This window comes from Trachypithecus francoisi, unplaced genomic scaffold (genome assembly GCF_009764315.1).
Source record: "Trachypithecus francoisi isolate TF-2019V2 unplaced genomic scaffold, Tfra_2.0 Lachesis_group15, whole genome shotgun sequence".
In the NCBI taxonomy this organism is placed as follows: domain Eukaryota; kingdom Metazoa; phylum Chordata; class Mammalia; order Primates; family Cercopithecidae; genus Trachypithecus; species Trachypithecus francoisi.
Window position 1 is genome coordinate 81,415,785 of NW_022681460.1, and position 18,333 is coordinate 81,434,117.

At 37.9% G+C, this 18,333-nt stretch overlaps 1 protein-coding gene across 11 annotated transcripts in view; it reads left to right on the forward strand.

The window, feature by feature from the left end:
* The first annotated feature begins 647 nt into the window (after nucleotides 1-647).
* Nucleotides 648-18,333, forward strand: part of AHI1 (Abelson helper integration site 1) — a 229,087-nt gene continuing 211,401 nt past the window's right edge. For 8 of the 11 annotated variants that reach the window (XR_004442955.1, XR_004442957.1, XR_004442956.1 and 5 more), the window contains exons 1-4: nucleotides 673-858; nucleotides 1,193-1,254; nucleotides 6,796-6,859; nucleotides 8,325-8,449. Coding sequence is in view for 7 of the 11 variants with exons in the window: in XM_033235378.1 (XP_033091269.1) it covers nucleotides 6,850-6,859; nucleotides 8,325-8,449 (135 nt within the window). In the remaining 4 variants the exon portion in view is untranslated. Of the gene's footprint in view, nucleotides 859-1,192; nucleotides 1,255-6,795; nucleotides 6,860-8,324; nucleotides 8,450-17,701; nucleotides 17,996-18,333 lie in introns of those variants that run through there. The other 3 variants (XM_033235379.1, XM_033235377.1, XM_033235383.1) reach the window with 3 other exon arrangements.

Below are 18,333 nucleotides of genomic sequence, written 5' to 3' on the forward strand. Positions count from 1 at the left end.
CTGGTGACTCAGAGCTGAAGATGGCGCCTGTGGCAGAAATCAGAAAAGTGGGAGGGAGCATTAGGTGCAGAAAAGTATGGCGTTTTTACTTTTGTTTTCCACACACAGGGAGATAGATCAAAAGGAATCGTGCATAATTTTTTCTTAAGATTTTGTCCGTAGTACAACTTCATTTTCCACGCTTTAAAAATCATGTTTTCTTTTGTGGGCGCGATCGCGTGGGGAGTGACAAATCTATTTCTTTGCCTCATTCATTCATTTTCTTATTTTGGGCGACTTCCATAACAGCCTCCCCAGTTTTCCTTTGCCCCGTCAGGTTTTCCCTGCGCTTGCTACAATTCTAAGGCGGAAAGAGTATTTTTGGAGGTGAGGGCGGGGAAGACTCAGGCTCTTCGGGGGCACCCGCGCATTTCCGACTCCCTTCCAGCTACAAGCGGAGGAGACTCTTCCCGCTCGCATGGCCTCGGAGGCTGGAGCCCCGTAAGTTCCCCGAAGCGCCCGCCCGCCAACAGCCTGAGGGCTCCGGTGCAGGCGCCGCGCGGCCCCTTCTCCCCGACGGAGGCGGAGGCGGAGGCGGCGCGGGGGCGGGACCGGGGCCGCGATCCGGGCCTAGAGCGCGAGACGCGTCGGTCGCCATGGGAACGGCGGTGTAGGCAGGCGCTGACGTCAGCAGGCCGCGAGTTGTCCGCACTGCGGCACCGAGTCGTGGCTTGCTCCCAAACCCCGGTCGCTGGCGGGTAAGGTGGCTTCGTGGCCGCCTCACTTCGCGCCCGCGCCGCTGGGCGCGGGGGAGTCGATTTGCACTGTTCCGGGTGTCGGCTCGGGCGGGACGGGCAGTTCTGCCTACTCCTCCTCTCCGTGAGTACCTCGTGGGTTCGCTGGTGGCAGGAGCGCGGGCCCAGGTGCTCGGCCTGCCTGGCCCTCTCCGGGACGGCGTGTTGGGGCTGCTGGAGTCCGAGAGCGCAGGGGGCTGATCGCGGACTGACCGGGGAGCGTGAGCCGGGTGTCCCGGAGGAATGCGAATTCCCGGAGTCCTCAACGTACTTTTCCGCTTCTTTCACTAGTCTCCGTGTCTCCGGAGAGTTGAGCATGGTGTTCTGATAGGGAATTCAATCTTTGCCTTTCCTACTCCCGATTCTTGTTTAAATGCTTTTAAATCAGATGCGTACTGAGTATGTTTATTTCCTTTTAGAGTGTCATCCTGGGGCTGAATCTTCAACCTGTGAAAGCCTTCTTAATTACGTCTGAGAAAAGGTGATCAATTTGTTAAACTTATAAGAGCCAAATTCTATTAATAGGATTGTTTCGAGATGCATAAAAATAGAATAAAAATGTAGACTATTTAAGAATCCTTATCAAAGGTTGTGCTGCGTTTGGCATTCCTGTGAAAACATCTAATGTGAAAATAAAGTTTTTCCCTTTTGAGAAAGAGATGCCAACAGTTTTTTCACCTGTTGCATTAGCAGTTGCTGTTATTGCTTGGATTAGGAGGAAGATTGCTTCTTATGAGTACTCTGGGAAATTTTTTAAAGAATGCTTGAAATAAATTAAAATACCAAGAGTGTTTTTAAACCATACTTAGAATCTTGTTTATGAAGAATAATATTTATGAAGTTAGAATCTTGTGTACTTATGAAGAATCTTGTTGATCTATTCATTGAACTTTGTGTACAGGATTTTTGTTTGTCTTTTTTTCCCTTGCGATAACATTTGGTTAGAGGGAATTATCAAGCCTCTCAATTTTTTCTCCCGTTGATATTGAGTCACATATTGGCTGATAATCAGGTGGTCTGTAAAATAAAATGAGATGAAATGTAATCCATTTAATTTTCTTTTTTTTTCTTTTTTTTTTTTTTGAGACGGAGTCTCGCTCTGTCGCCCAGGCTGGACTGCAGTGGCCGGATCTCAGCTCACTGCAAGCTCCGCCTCCCGGGTTTACGCCATTCTCCTGCCTCAGCCTCCGGAGTAGCTGGGACTACAGGCGCCCACCACCTCGCCCGGCTAGTTTTTTGTATTTTTCAGTAGAGACAGGGTTTCACTGTGTTAGCCAGGATGGTTTCCATGTTCTGACCTCGTGATCCGCCCGTCTCGGCCTCCCAAAGTGCTGGGATTACAGGCTTGAGCCACCGCGCCCGGCCAATTTAATTTTCCTGTATAGTATCTCTTAGAAGCTCCTGTGAAAGGGTTTGTGAGGGAGAAGTTGTAAAATAATGGAATATATAAGATTCGGAGATGTCTTTTAAAGTCCGACCTGAATTTTCGCAGATATGTTACTAATTAAATATTAGTCATTAATTCTATCATGTGTTTGCTATAGTACACATTAAGATTTAGAGATGGCTGAGCGCAGTGTGTCACGCCTGTAATCCTAGCACTTTGGGAGGATCAAGAGTGGGTGGATCACTTGAGGTCAGGAGTTCAGTATCCTGACCTGTATCCAGGCCTGGCCAATGTTGGTGTATCCAGGCCTGGCCAATGTTGGTGATCATCTCTACTAAAAATACAAAACTTAGCCAGGTGTGGTGGAGCATACCTGTAGTCCCAGCTGCTAGGGAGATTGAGGCAGGGGAATTGCTTGATCCCAGGAGGCGGAGGCAGCAGTGAGCTGAGATTGTGCCACTGCACTCCAACGTGGGCAACAGAGGAAGACTCTGTCTCCAAAAAAAAAAAGAAAATTAGAGATGATTTCTATAATGTATTTGCTGTGTTATTAAATAATATTAGTATTTATTCAGTTGCGTATTAAGCTATTAATAGTAAATCTATGATTTATGTATTTTATTAATTACTTATTTTTAATACAATAATAATGGACAAAGTAATTTTATTTCAGTGTACTCATTACTTTGCTTTTTGGTATTTTCTCCTTGCAGTACTAAAACAAGTGCCATTTTAAATTCCCAGACAAGGAAAAACCAAGGATTAGAAATTAAGTAGCTTACCCAAGGCCACATCAGTAAGTGGTGACACTAGAGCTCAGACCTGAGTTTTTTTACTCTAGGACCATTGCTACTGCTTCACTTTGCTTTACTTCTTGTCGCTTCGCTTCTCTTCTCCTCTCTCTTCTTTCATAGTGGCAGATACATAACTATAGAGAGCATTGGCGTGGCCTCCAAAGCTAGCAGTTTGGTGGGAGTCAGAACATTTTACCAGGATGAAAATTCAGGGCTGAGGTAGAGGGAGTTACAAAGATTCAGCACCCTGGGAGCACAGAAGAGAAGTGCTTCACTGCCCTTCAAGGTGCGAATGCTCTCTAGAGAAGATACTTGCCTTCAGAGGATAATGAGGAGTTCGTTAGAATGACAAAGGAGGAAGGACATTTTTCAGGAGAGGGGATATATGTGTAATGATACAAAAGCAAGAGAGGACGTGGCACATGTGAAGGTCTGGAGGTAGTTTCACATGGCTGGAACACAGTGTATAGTGTGAAGGGGACATTTCATAAATGGCCTTGGACCTCAATGGTAAGGACTTGATATTTTTTTCAGTGTGTGATTGGGAGCTAGTGAAGAATTTTAAGCAAAGAAATGACACCGTCACATTTGAATTTTAGAAAATGACACTAGTTGCTGTGTAGATGATGATTTATTTTTTAAAAGGGAAAGGTGATTGTGGCATGGAAACAATCTTAAAACAAACAGCATCATCCTTCCACAGTATTTTTGTCCCAGAGTTACTGTCTCATGTCACTGCCTTTAGGGGTGATAGAAAGACAGTTGGAAGAATTCTGTAAAGAATTGTCTACATGTCCCTTCTACAGGGGTCACCTTCCATTCATCCCTCAGCCCCAGCCTGCTAGGTTTCTGCCCCTCCATAAACAGCTTTGACACATGTGACTTCCTGCTTGCAGATTCAGTGGACTTTCTTCAAAACCTCCAGCCTCTTTTGTTGCCACACAGTATGTAGGCTACATCTCCTTTAAAACTGTTTCCTTCTGTAATGCTTCTGTCTCCCAATTTTGTACCTGTCTCCCTGATTTTACTTTATATTGTGGGCTCTCAGGATTCTCATTGGCTTTTTATTTTCTTGCAACTATCATATTTATACATAACTCCCAAATCTTCAGCCTAGGGTCTCCCTGCTGGATTAATAGATTGCCTAACAAACATTATATGATTATATACATAAACACAGACACACACATATGACAGTAATAACAATTGTTATTTTTGAAGGGTTTGACCATGTGCTAGGCATTGTGCCAAGTATTTTACTTGCATGTTCTCATTTCATCTTTATAAAAACACTGTGAGTGATTTATTATTGTGAAAGATTAGGAAATTGATGTCCCTAGAGTGAATCTGCTGGCAGGTAGAACTGGTATTTGGATCCAAGGGTCTGACAATGGAGCTGATGCTTGTAGCTGCTCAGTGCCCTTCAGATACCCAACTCAACATGACCCACTCTAAGCTCAGTGACTGCACCCTAACAAGTACCTTTTATAATTATAGCTAACATTTATTGTTGCTGCTTCTGTCTAAGGTACTGTTGTAAATCATTTAACCCTTACAACAACCCTTTGAGTCGGCACTAGTAGAGTGTTTTTACAGATGAGGAAGCAAAGTCACACAAGTGACTATGGAAACTAATTCTAGGACATAGGTTTTAAACTGCTCTCCTATACTGCATTATATTACAGTTTAATGAGACTACTAACCTACTTATTCTACTTCTAGAAACGTGGGAATCATGTCCGATTCTTTCTCCTGCCTCTTCATTAGTTATTTAATCTTTCCAAAATATTATCTCACTCCATCACCCAGGCTGGAGCACATTGGTGCAGTCTCGGCTTACTGCAACCTCCACATCCCAGATTCAAGCGATTCTCCTGCCTCAGCCTCCCGAGTAGCTCCACGCCTGACTAGTTTTTGTATTTTTAGTAGAGATGGGGTTTTACCATGTTGGCCAGACAGGACTCAAACTCCTGACCTCAAGTGATCCGCCCGCCTCATCCTCCCAAAGTATTGGGATTACAGGCATGAATCACCATGCCCGGCAGACTTTTTTTTTGATGAATCATAGTCATAATATTGTTCAGCTTTTTCCCTGCCTGTTAGATGACTGTCAAGTAGTATAAATATTACATTTTTGTTTGTTTTATGATTTTTCTACTTACGTGCTCTCAGGGATGCTGTCATTGTGCTTGCCTTTGCAGCTTCTCTTTCTAATTTGATATAGACTAGAAAGTAGAAGACGAGTTATTAGATTCATAACTGCTAAAAGGAGTAAATACAGACTCCTATCACTAAAGTATAGGAGTTTTTACTCCATGGATTTAGTGATGTCTGTTTTGTCTGGGTACCACATGGTCGTTACCTAAATTAACTGACATAGTTAGGTATGTTTACATAATCATTTCTTTCTTTTTATAATTTCTTAGACATTTCTGCAAGAGGAACATGAATGTGGATCTCCAGGGAATTGGAGCATTAACCAATAAAGCCTTGGACCCAGTGTAGTGGCTCACACCTGTAATCCCAACACTTTGGGAGGCCGAGGTGGGCAGATCACATGAGGTCAGAAGTTCAAGACCAGCCTGGCCAACATGGTGAAACCCTGTCTCTACTAAAAATACAAAAATCAGCTGGGTGTGGTGGCACACACCTGTAATCCCAGCTACTTGGGAGGCTGAGGCAGAAGAATCGCTTGAACCTGGGAGGTTGCAGTGAGCCGAGATCATGCCACTGCACTGGACAAAGGGAGACTCCATCTCAAAAACAAACAGACCAATAATCCCTGAACCAGCTTTTCTTCTTTTTTTTTTTTAAACACTCTTCAGTTTTAGTCTCAGTAACATGCATATTACGTTCTAAGTGTTCTAATGTGAGAATTAATATGTTCATTTTAGACATACACCCCCATTTTTTAATAAAACGGGCAATTTAGTAGTATACATACTGAGTTTAAACACGGTTTTGAGTTCTGACACACAGTAATACACACCCAGGTTTTATTAAAGAAAGATGGTACACTTATTTGTACTGTCCTCTATTGTAGCAGAACTTTCAATGGCAGACACAGAGGTATTTAAATTCACTGTCTTGAGTATGCTGCCCGCAAGCATGCTTTAATGTAATAGTGAATGCTCTTAGGAAAGTCAATCCTGAGATGGAGTTTGGTTTCTTAAAAGTGTGTTGAAATGTTCATTAATATATTGAAACATTTTCAAACGTTTATTAACATACCACATTAGACGTTCACTGCCTTCAAAATGTTTTTTTGTTGGTTTCAAATATATAAATACTTTATTCATATATGATCCAGTTTGTTTCCCTTGATTTTAGGGCCCTAAACTGATTAAAATGTACCCAAGTCATTTGCATAAGGTTGGGATAAGGGAACATTGATTTATTATTATTATTATTATTAATTTTTTTTTTTTTTTTTTTTGAGGCGGAGTCTCGCTCTGTCGCCCGGACTGGAGTGCAGTGGCCAGATCTCAGCTCACTGCAAGCTCCGCCTCCCGGGTTTACGCCATTCTCCTGCCTCAGCCTCCCGAGTAGCTGGGACTACAGGCGCCCGCCACCTCGCCCGGCTAGTTTTTTTGTATTTTTAGTAGAGACGGGGTTTCACCGTGTTAGCCAGGATGGTCTCGATCTCCTGACCTCGTGATCCGCCCGTCTCAGCCTCCCAAAGTGCTGGGATTACAGGCTTGAGCCACCGCGCCTGGCCTGATTTATTATTATACACTTAATGAAGTAGTGGACATACAATGGCACGATCTTGTGTGAAGAATGTTTTATAATTTTTATTTGGAAGTTCCATATTACAAATACATCGTCTTTGTTTCAATAGGATCCTGATTGAGTCAATGCTTTACATTCTCAGTCCTCTGCATAAAGCTGAGAGATGCCTACTGGTAAGACTTTCATGAAATTTATGTATAAAATTTATATTTTATACATTTACTTTTAAGTTTGGTTTATTTTAAGGGATTCTTTAACAGGTCAATGAATACATTAGATGTCATTTACCAAATGTACTACATTTAGAGACACTTACTGGTTTTGTATTCAGTTTTCTATTTAATGTTGTAATTAAGGTTAGTATGTATTTAATGGATGGTAGTTTGGGACTCAGCTGGACAAGGTAAATAATGATTACAACATAGGGTTAGTTTTTACTTTTTATCATCAAAATTGAATGTTTTACTCAACCACAAGCATTGGCAATCTTTTCTAAAAGGCCCAGCTGGTAAATATTTTAGTCTTAGTCTCTGCTATAACTACTCAACTCTGTGTCTCTCTCTCTTTTAAAGCATGAAGGCAGTTATAACAATTCTTAATCAAATGGGCATGTCTGATTTCAATAAACCTTTACAAAAACAAGTGACTAGCCTGCAGCCCATAGTTTGCCAACACTTGCTCTAGAGCACCCATTCATTCAGCGTTTATTAATTCAAAACATAATGACTGAGTATGTACACTATGTCAGACCTCATAATTGTTGCTAGGGATGTAGTTATGGGGGAAACAGACAATATGTTTCTAAGAATTAAACAATTTCCATTTGGGTTAAGTGCTGCGAAGGAAGAGAACAACCCGCTATGTGAGAAAGATGAAAATTTAGATGAGTTTGTCAGGAGATGTTTTATTTACAGACAGCATTTAAACTAAAGACAGGTTAACACCAGCCAGGTGAGGAGTTAGAGGAAGTTTGCCTCAGAAACAGCTTCATGTGGGAAGGAGCTTGCTGTGACAGAGGAGCTAAAGGAAGGGTATTATAGCTAGAACATAGGCATCTGAGAGGGTATTTGTCTTGACTTGAAGCCCTAGAGATAGATCAGGGGATATGGAACCCTGTAGGGCATATAAAATACTTATTTTATCCTAAATGAAATGAGAAATTTTCAGGGGCTTAAGCATTATCTTATTGATGTTTTAAAGGAAAAACCTGTTAATGTTTGTGGAATACTGATTACAGGCTAGGCAGACCTTAGCCATTTTTCCTGCAAAATGATCTTTGACATAAGATAATTGTGATTTTACAGATAAGGAAAATTAAGTTCAGAGATGTTAAGTAACTTGTCTAAAGCCACATAACATGTAACTAACAGTGGTAGATGCTACTGTTTATCAGAAATAAAAAGTTAGCGAAGGAGACTTTTAGAGTGGCCAAAAAGGTCAGAGGGATACCGGTGAATGTTGTGATCACTAAAGTCAAAATAAAAAGTATTTTAAGAAGGAAAGACTGGTGAGTTTTTCTAACATAGCTAGAGAACTCATGCTGGTATTTACAAGACTTTATTTCTTAACATAATAGTAGTGTAGGTTATGTGTTACAATAGAGTCGTTTACAAAATGACATGACTCTGTCTTTTGTAGCTGAGAGTGAAGCAAAAGTAAAAACCAAAGTTCGCTTTGAAGAATTGCTTAAGACTCACAGTGATCTAATGCGTGAAAAGAAAAAACTGAAGAAAAAACTTGTCAAGTCTGGAGAAAACATCTCAGTAAGTAAATGATCATTGGGTAATGGTGATTTACATATCTGCATAAAATGCAGATATGACTGCATTTCATGTTAAAATTCTAAGGAGTTTTGAAAATTAAAAACAGTAACACTATGTCATGGTCAATAACACATGGTAAAATAAAGTTTACATTAGAATCAACATCACTGTGGAAGTATTGAGTTCATTCTTGAGTGCTGTCCTACAGGAAGAACACACACACAGTGGGAAGAGTGACCGGAGATAGTGGGGAAACTCCAAACTAGCCATGATACCATTTTGAAGAAAATATTTTTAACCCATAATTGTGAAGAACTTAGGAAGTAGTATCTTAACTTCTGATACTGAGTAGCTTGTGCTTATTTAAACTTTTTCTGTGTGATTCTACCCGACAGAACCGGGAGAAATCAATGGCCTTAAGGCAATAATTATCCTTTTATGTTTGAGACACACTTTCAAATGATAGAATTTTTGGCAGCACACTTTAAGGGATTAAAAATACAGTGCTTAAAGTAAAGACTAAGCAAATCAGCAACTAACTACAACCTGATCCCCTTGGAATCACAAAGAGTCTGTATTGGCATCCACAGTTAAATGTACTCTACACCCTTTATACCTATCTCGCTACTTCAATTGTGCTTTTTACTACTTTGACTGTTATCTCTTCTGTCCTCACAGAAAAAGAAATAGGTTCTAGTGTAAATAATAATGTAGTTTTTTTTTGGCAGGAGTTTTATGATGAGTTATACATCCTACATTTTGCTTGTTGTAAGATTTACCCCATTTTTTCTTAAGACCTATTTATTTTAGTATTCTGTCTGGCAGCTGTCAATGTAACAGTATAAATTCTGAAGTGAGGCAAAAATAAGTACTAACACAGGCCAAAATCCAGCTGCACACATGTGAGGGTTCATAGTATATACACTGGTATACTACTGCACAAAAATTTCCAACTGACAGAATGGGACAGATTAGCACTTCCATAGTGAATGCTGCTCTGAAATAGCATGTGCTTTTTCCGGTGGTGCTGGTGCACAATATGGTAGGGAATAGTGACATGGAGGATGAAACAGTGCTTATTGGTATATGCCTTCCCCTCAGATGGAGTGGTTTATGTTGGGCAAAAGCAAAAGGAACCCTGGAAACAGTTGTCTGCAGAGATGTTTTATGCTCAGAGAAGAACCTCATATTGTCTCTCAGTATTAAAGAACTGGGAGTTGTGAGCCATGAACAAGACTGAATCTAAACTGATTTAGACCAAGGTTTAAATTAAATGGATAATCAGAATGGGCAGAGGTTATTTCCATTTACCTAAAGTCCAGTTTAAATGTTGAGGGGCACATAAGTGTGAAATGACTAAACATAATTTACCCAGCCTCTCTTTGCAAACAGCAGGCCTGACTAGGCTTCTTTTCTTTCAGAAATAAGTACACTAGAAACAGATATTTGGAAAGAGATTTCCCAGCTCAAAAGAAGGGGAATATTTCTAGAGGACTTAGAGGAAAACAAAATATTTTTGACATGATTAACTTTAGGAAGTAAAAGAATAATACCTGCTTTCATTTGCTAGATGCCTGAATGCTTTCTATCTTTAGGCACTCTTCTAAACACTTTATATATATTCAGTCATTTAGTACAAACGACGAACTTATGGGGTTTCATTTCTTCGGAGGAGAAAACTACATCATAGAAGTTAAGAAACTTGCTGAAAGTTACATTGTAAATGGTAGAACCAGGATTCAAACACAGAGTGGGAGTGCAGAATCCACTGCCTTAACCACCACCCAATATTACCTATTTTAATGAAATTTGAAGAGATAGGACCTCTTCTTGAAAGAAGAACAGGGAATCCTACATACAAAACAGGCTGAGATGAGAAAGGGAGCAGTCTGAAATAAAATTAAGCAAGGAAAAAAGTCAAAATAAGGATTCATAATGGCAGGTTCATCTTATGTTCCAATTATATATAAGGCACAATAATAAGAGTTTTACAAATATTATTTCTAAATCTTAATGTTAATCTTGCAAGATAGGCATTGGGACTCTTTTTTTGCACATGAGAAATTTTATAAACGGACATGTTAAGTGATTTCCTTAGGTCATATAGTCAAAAATAGGATAACCGGGATTTAAGACCGCAGTCTCTGCAATTTTAAAAGTACATGTTCTTTCTTCAGTTGCTTCCTTAAGACTATATCTCAGGCCTAAAATGATAGAATTGACACTATGTTTGAAAAATCTAATCAGTGAAGTGGGAGACAAATTCGAGGTGAGAAGAAATGACCAAAACTAAAATGAAAGAAATAAAGAATGAGGACATAGGAAAATATTTGACCCACAAATAAGTATTCCCAGACAGCACTAGTGGAGCAGCAACAATAACAAGCATGACGAAGAAACCTTGCTGAGATTTCTGAAGAGATGAGTCCATCTTGCATTCCAGGCAAAACTTACGAGATGAGAACTATATCTAGAAACATTCTTTTGTTTTTATCTTAAGAGTAAAATAAATATTACAAACACTTAAACAGAAAAACATATAATACATTTCAGACTTCTCTGTAAAAACACTAAATCCAAAAGACAATGGAGAAATATTTAGAGCATTAAGGGAAAAATTGTAGCCTGAGGAATCTAGTCACCTAAGTTGTTAGTCATTTTTGATGGTAGTTGTAAACATACATGCATTATTAGCGAAATATTATCAGTGTTCCCTCCCTGAAAAAAAAACAAAGATTTAAGATTTATTAAAGATGTAGTACCATTTCTAGATAAGAATCAAAGTTAAGAATTTAAGAATAGAACATCTTAAGATCTTAGAGGGAGGGATGAAGAGAAGTTGGTTAAGGAGTATAAATATACAGTTGGAAGGAATAAATTCTAGTAGTTAGTATTACAGTAGGGAAATTACAGTTAATAATTTATTGTATATTTCAAAATAGCCAGAAGAAAAGATTTATGTTCCCAACATAAAAGATAAATGCTTGGAGTAATGGGTATGTCAGATGCTCTGATGTGATCATTATATACTATATACAGTGTCAGAATATCACATGTACCCCCAAAATATGTACAACTATTATGTATCAGTTAAAAAAATTTTAGTGGAAAATTTATGAACCAAAAATACATTGGATGAACTTTGGAATCAGTTAAATATGTAGAACTTTCTTAATTATTATATATGTCCAGAATAATTCCTGAAGATTTTACATTAGATATGTGTCTATGATAATGTGAGAGAACAGAACCAAATTGTTTTCAAAGATTAAGCAAAGCATCTTAACTTAGGAAGAAAAAGTCACGTAACCATTATTCTTAACTATAGCGTGTAGTCAAAAGTTATTATTTCATCCTAGAGTTTGAAATAAATAAAACAAGTGATATATATAAAATAGATTATTACACTTTCTAAGTCGTCTGAATTAAAAAAATTAAATGAGATTTTTTAAAAGAATATAATAAGAAATTTAAGAGCAAACTCAGTCATGACAATACATGTAAATAGTTTAAGCTTCCTATTTTTGAAAGCAGATTCAAAAATAGACTTTTAAAGTAATCAGGACCAGGCGTGGTAGCTCATGTCTGTAATCCCAACGCTTTGGAAATCCAAGGTGGGAGAAATTGCTTCAGTGCAGGAGTTCAAGACTAGCCTGGGCAATGTAGTAAGATCCCATCTCTCAAAAAATGAAAACTTACCTGGGCATGGTGGCATGCGCTTGTAGTCCTAGCTACTCGGGAGGCTGAGGTGGGAGGATTGCTTGAGCTGGGAGGTTGAGGCTGCAGTGAGCCATGATCATGCCACTGCATTCTTACCGGAGTGATAGAGCGAGATCCTGTCTCAAAAATAATAGTCATAATAAATAAAATAAAATATCAGGTATTTTGCTTGCAAGATTCACACATTAAACAAAATGACATAAAGTTTAAAAGTAAAAATGTGCAAAAATATAGACAGTTGTCTATGTTTTTCTTTCTGAAGAAAAACTTATAGCTGTCTCATTTATGAATGTGTTTTAAGAGAACAAAATCGCTATGTAAATATATGAACACATTGAAATTAATCATGTTAATAATCTGTCTCAGCCATATAGTTCCCTCGAAGAACTCAAGAATAGCTTCATAATTGGATATCAGTTAATATTAACAAGTTAGTGCAAATAAATTGAATAAAAACCATATAATATAAAAATAACAAGGAAAAAAGCTGTTGTATTTTAATTGGGAATAGGATGGTAATGGATTTTTTAGAACATTTTGTGTTCATGTATGTGAAAGCCATACATGTGAGCACCAAACCTAGAACACACTGTGGGGTTCTAGGAAAATGCAAATCCATACATATACATGGTATATTATGTATGATTTCAATAGTTTTCTGTGGGTCCCCTTGAAAAGGGGGACACTTAGCCTATAGGTTCTTCCTTTAAAATCAGGACCTGCAAGGGAAGATGTCTTTTCATCATAAGTGTTTAATAATCTTGAAGTAAATATATTAAGACATGAAACATGAAGATATGATAGCTTTTTTTCAATAGGTATTTGTCCATATTTGTTGCATAGCAGGCACCATAAGTGTTTTACATGTATTAACTCATCTAATTCTCACACACATCCTATAAAATGAGGCACAGAGGTTAAGAAATGTACCCAGGATCATATAACTAATAATAGTGAATCCAGATCCTACTGATTCTATAGCTTGTACAGTACAGTTCATAACAACTATACTGACTCCCTGTTATGCCAGTGCATAGTGTACAGTGTGGGCAAATATGATGCTTAGTGAGGAGAACAAATGATCATTATTGATGGTTTGAATGCTAATATTAGAAAACCTATGTGAATCAACCTGTGTCAACAAAATAAGTACATAAAATTAACGATTATAGCTAGAAACAATAAGAAAATATTGGAGAAAAATACAAAAATACAGATAGATACTACATACATAGAAACTACAAAAGTCCTGAAAGATCTTAAAAGTAAAATTTCCAAAAGTACAGATTCAAATAGAAAAAATTTATTAGTAGGTGTTACAGATAGGTTGCACTTTATATATACCAGGTGTTTCCAGATTAATTTTTAGTTTTAATCCAATTGTAATAGTTTCCAGTGGATGATTTATTTAGTTGCAAAATTAGGCTAAAGTTAATGCAGAAAAATACAACAGGAAGATTAACTGAAATATTTAAAACAAAAGGCCAGGCACAGTGGCTCACACCTGTAGTCCTAGCATTTTAGGAGGCCAAGGCAGGCAGATCACTTGAGGCTAGCAGTTCAAGACCAGCCTGGCCAACATGTTGAAACCCAGTCTCTACTAAAAATACAAAAAATTAGCCAGGCATGATGCTGTATACCTGTAATCCCAGCTACTTGGGTGGCTGAGACACGAGAATCACTTGAACCCAGGAGGTAGAGGTTTCAGTGAGCTGAGATCATGCCACTGCACTCCAGCCTGGGTGACGAGCGAAACTTTGAGGGACGGAATTTTATCTCACAAACTAAAAATTACGTTTCAGGTAACTCAAAAACTTAAATGTAAAAATCTAATAGGCAGGTATTTCCATAAGACAATAAAAATGACTGGCTGGTTTAACCTTCCAGTGTATAAAGATATTCTGTTCTTAAAAGGGATAAAAGACCTCCCAAATGAAGACAGCATTTTCTGCCTGCACACAGAAGACTCAATGAGTATTTGTTGAATGAATGAATAAATCTGATGTATAAGATACTTTTTTGTCAAAAACCAAACCTGGCTATAAGCCAGTTCACTGAGAAAAGTATGTAGTATTTTTATAGTCATAGCATTATTGCTCTTACATATAGCTACTGATAATAATTGCTAATATTTATTGAGCAACTACATAATGTGGAATCAGAAGGACCTTCTGAGTATTTTATAATTATCCTATAATCCTTGTAACAACCTTATGAGTAAGTTTCATCCCTATTGTTAACTTGTAAGGAAGTTGCATAAATTGATTCCATAAATATTAAGATGAGCAAAAGGAATGAGCTAAGTGAGCAAAAGGAATGAAAAAATAAAACCAGATACAAGAGAAAATAACATTGACTAATAAAATGTAGTAATATTTTAAAAGAGATTCAGATTGGAATACCAAGATATTTTTGCTTATCAAAAAGGTATTTAAAAGTTTATTAGTAGTATGGTAGCAAGCAAGGCTTTTTGGTAGAATGCTGGTAGAAAGGTTAACATGTGATATGGTTTGGCTGTGTCCCCACCCAAATCTTATCTTGAATTGTAACTTTCACAATTCCCATGTGTCATGGGAGGAACCCAGTGAGAGGTAATTGAATCATGGGGGCAGGTCTTTCCTCTGCTGTTCTCGTCATAGTGAATAAGTCTCATGAGATCTGATGGTTTTAAAAATTGGAGTTTCCCTGCACAAGCTCTCTCTGCCTGCCGCCATCCATGTAAGATGTGACTTGCTCCACCTTGCCTTCCACCATGATTGTGAGGCCTCGACCATGTGGAACTTTAAGTCCATTAAACCTCTTTCATTTGTAAATTGCCTAGTGTCAGTTATGTCTTTATCAGCAGCATGAAAATGAACTAATACACCGTGTTTGAAGTGGTTCAGGTTTTTCCAGCAGTATTCAATAGCCTGATTATAGTTATGGAAATAAAGTTCACTAAATTTGAACAGTGCCTGCAGTTTTACCAGACAAGTGTGATGGATAGGAAGTACATGAAAATGGCGGGTGATGATTGAAGTGATGGATTGTGGGATCAAAGTATCAGGAATTAGATAAGAGGGGCTTGATAAATACAGAGAATATAGTGGGCTCAGAGCATAATAAACTGCTTATTATTTTACACTGCTAAGTCTGGAGTGGTTTGATACTCAGGAATAGTAACTGGAACAAATAAATATGAATTGCTAAGAGTAAGTACTCAAATTGTAGCTATAACGATTTTTGGAGTTGCATATGCATTCTTTTAAAAGGGGAAAGTTAAGCCATATTTTGCTCACTTTTATTGTGTATATTGTATTATCTTGATTTTATCTTCTCTCACTTTATTTTTATAATAGTTCTTTTGTAGAGGTGATATCTTCTTCATCTTATGAATTACATTTTCTAAAACTTTTTGTATTGTGCACTGAATTGATTTTAAAAGGGTAGAAAATCTTCACAGTTTCCTAGGTATTAATAATATCCTTCATGTGTTCATTCACCTATATAAGTGCTGGCCTGGATTTAGCTTATAAATCTGTAATTACCTTTGGCTCTGTCAAAAACAAATTTAGAACCCCAATGTTTTCAGGGGGTAACTAAATTTAAAAAGTCTTAAATGGGCTGGGTTTGGTGGCTCACGCCTGTAATCCCAGCACTTTGGGAGGCTGAGATGGGCGGATCACAAGGTCAGGAGTTCGAGACCAGCCTGACCAACATAGTGCAACCCTGTCTCTACTAAAAATACAAAAAAAAAAAAATTAGCCGAGTGTGGTGGCAGGCACCTGTAGTCCCAGTTACTTGGGAGGCTGAGACAGGAGAATCACTTGAAGCTGGGAGGTGTAGGTTACAGTGAGCCAAGATTGCACCACTGACTCTAGCCTGGGTGACAGAGTGAGACTCCATCTCAAAAAAAAAAAAAAAAAAAAAGCCTTAAATGGATTATACTGGTTGAAGTAATTTCAGTGTATCCCAGAGCAAAGCCCAGCAATATTTAAAGGATTGCCAACAAAATCCAGCCACCAACAATATAAAATTTATAATGTCAGATATTCAATCAAATCTACCAGGCATTTAAAAAAAGAAAGATAACCTGACCCATTACCAAAAGATGAGTCAATCAATAGAAACAGACTCTAGGAGAGGAACAGGAAAACATAAAGAAGGTGTAAAAGAAAGAAATAGAACATATTTTCAAAGACCAAATCATACTTCTACAGATTAAAAAAATACAGTATTCAAAATTTTTAATTGACTGCAGTTAGCATACTGGACAATGCATTAAAATTATCAGTAAACGTGAAGAAATAGCAATATAAATTATTCAAATCAAACACAAAAAATCAGTGGTGGGCTGACATGGCCTGTCCAGGTTTATGATCGTTAAATATTAGGGAATTTTGTAAATTGGTTGTTAAACCATTAGTAACTTAAAATTGGCTATTTATATGAATACTTATGTCATGGAAGTTGGTAAACACTGGACTAGGCTTTTTGTTTGTACTACCCTATCCTCGCTGGAGAGTTTATTTAATAGCATACCACTAAAAAAGGCCTTTGGAATAGGAGTTGGAGAGAAGGAAGAAGAGAACACCAATGACCTATAGGACAATATTAGGCATTTTAACTTATGTGTACTTGAAACCTGAGGAATGGGGACAGAATACATTGGAAGAAATAATGACTAAAAACTTTGTAGACTGTGTGGAAACAAAATACCCACAGATCAGGAAAGCTCAACAGGTCATAAACAGAAGAAATATGAACAAAATCATACTACAGTTGCTGAAAATGAAGGATAAATTGAAAATCTTAAAAGCAGCCAGAGAAAATAAAGACTTTTTATGTGGGAGAATAATGCTAGCAGACTTCTCATCAGAAACTATTCTAGCTAAAAGACAATGGAACAATATTTCAAAATACTGAATAAAAAAAATTGTCAACCTAAAATTCTCTGTCCTCAAAAAGTTTCTATTTCACCTTCATTTTTGCAAGGAGACATATCTTGCAAAAATGAAGGTGAAATAAAAACTTTTTGAGGTGTACAAAAGCTGAAAGAATTTGTACAAGAAAGTGTTAAAAAAAAAATACCAAGTGGACATTTTGATTTACAATAAAGAAGAGCACAGCAAATAGTAAACATGATATAGAAGGCTTTTCTCTTACTAAAAAATCTCTTTAAAAGATTTTTTAAAGCAAGAATAATTAGTTGTTTTTTTGTAGGATTTATAATAAATGGTGAGTATCCCTAATCTGAAATCCGAAATGGTCAAGAATCCAAAAACATTTTGAGCATGATTATGCTCAAAGGAAATGCTCATTGGAGTATTTTGGATTTTGAATTTTAGATTAGGAATGTTGAACCAGTAAATAGAATGCATATATACAAAATCCAAAGAAATCTGAAACGCTTTTTGTCTCAAGCATTTTGGATAAGGATATTCGACCTGTATTTGTAGAAGTAAATGATTTAACAACGGTCTTAGTTTTCTGTTACTTATAACAGAATATCAGAAACGTAATTTATTAAGAAAAGGAATTTATTTCTTACAGGTTTTAAGGCTGAGAAGTCCAAGGTCAAGGGTTCACATCTGATGAGAACCTTTTTGCTGGTGAGGACTCTGCAGTCCCAAGGCAGTGCAGAGCATCATGTGCCAAGGGGGCTGAATGTGTTAGCCTAAGTCTGCTTCTTATAAAGTCACCAGCCCCACCGTTATGATGATCCTCTAATCCAGCAATCCCCAACCATTTTGGCACCAGGGGCCAGTTTTGTGGAAGACAGTTTTTCCATGGAGCGGGCCAGAGATGATGGTTTCAGAATGAAAGTGTTCCACCTCAGATCGTCAGGTATTAGTTAGATTCTCATAAGGAAATGTGCAACCTAGGTCCCTTGCATGCGTCATTTATAATAGGGTTGATGCTCCTGTGAGAATCTAATGCTGCCACTGATCTGACAGGAGGTGGAGCTCAGCCAATAATGCGCTCGCCCACCACTTACTTCCTGCTATGTGGTCTGATTCGTAAAAGGCCATGGACAAGCACCGCTCTGAGGCCTGGGGCATGGGGACCCCTGCCCTAATCCGTTAGCCCATTAATCCATAAATTGGTTAATCCATTGATGGATTAATCTGCTCATGAGGGCAAAGTCCTCATGACTCAATCACCACTAAAAGGCCTCAACTTTC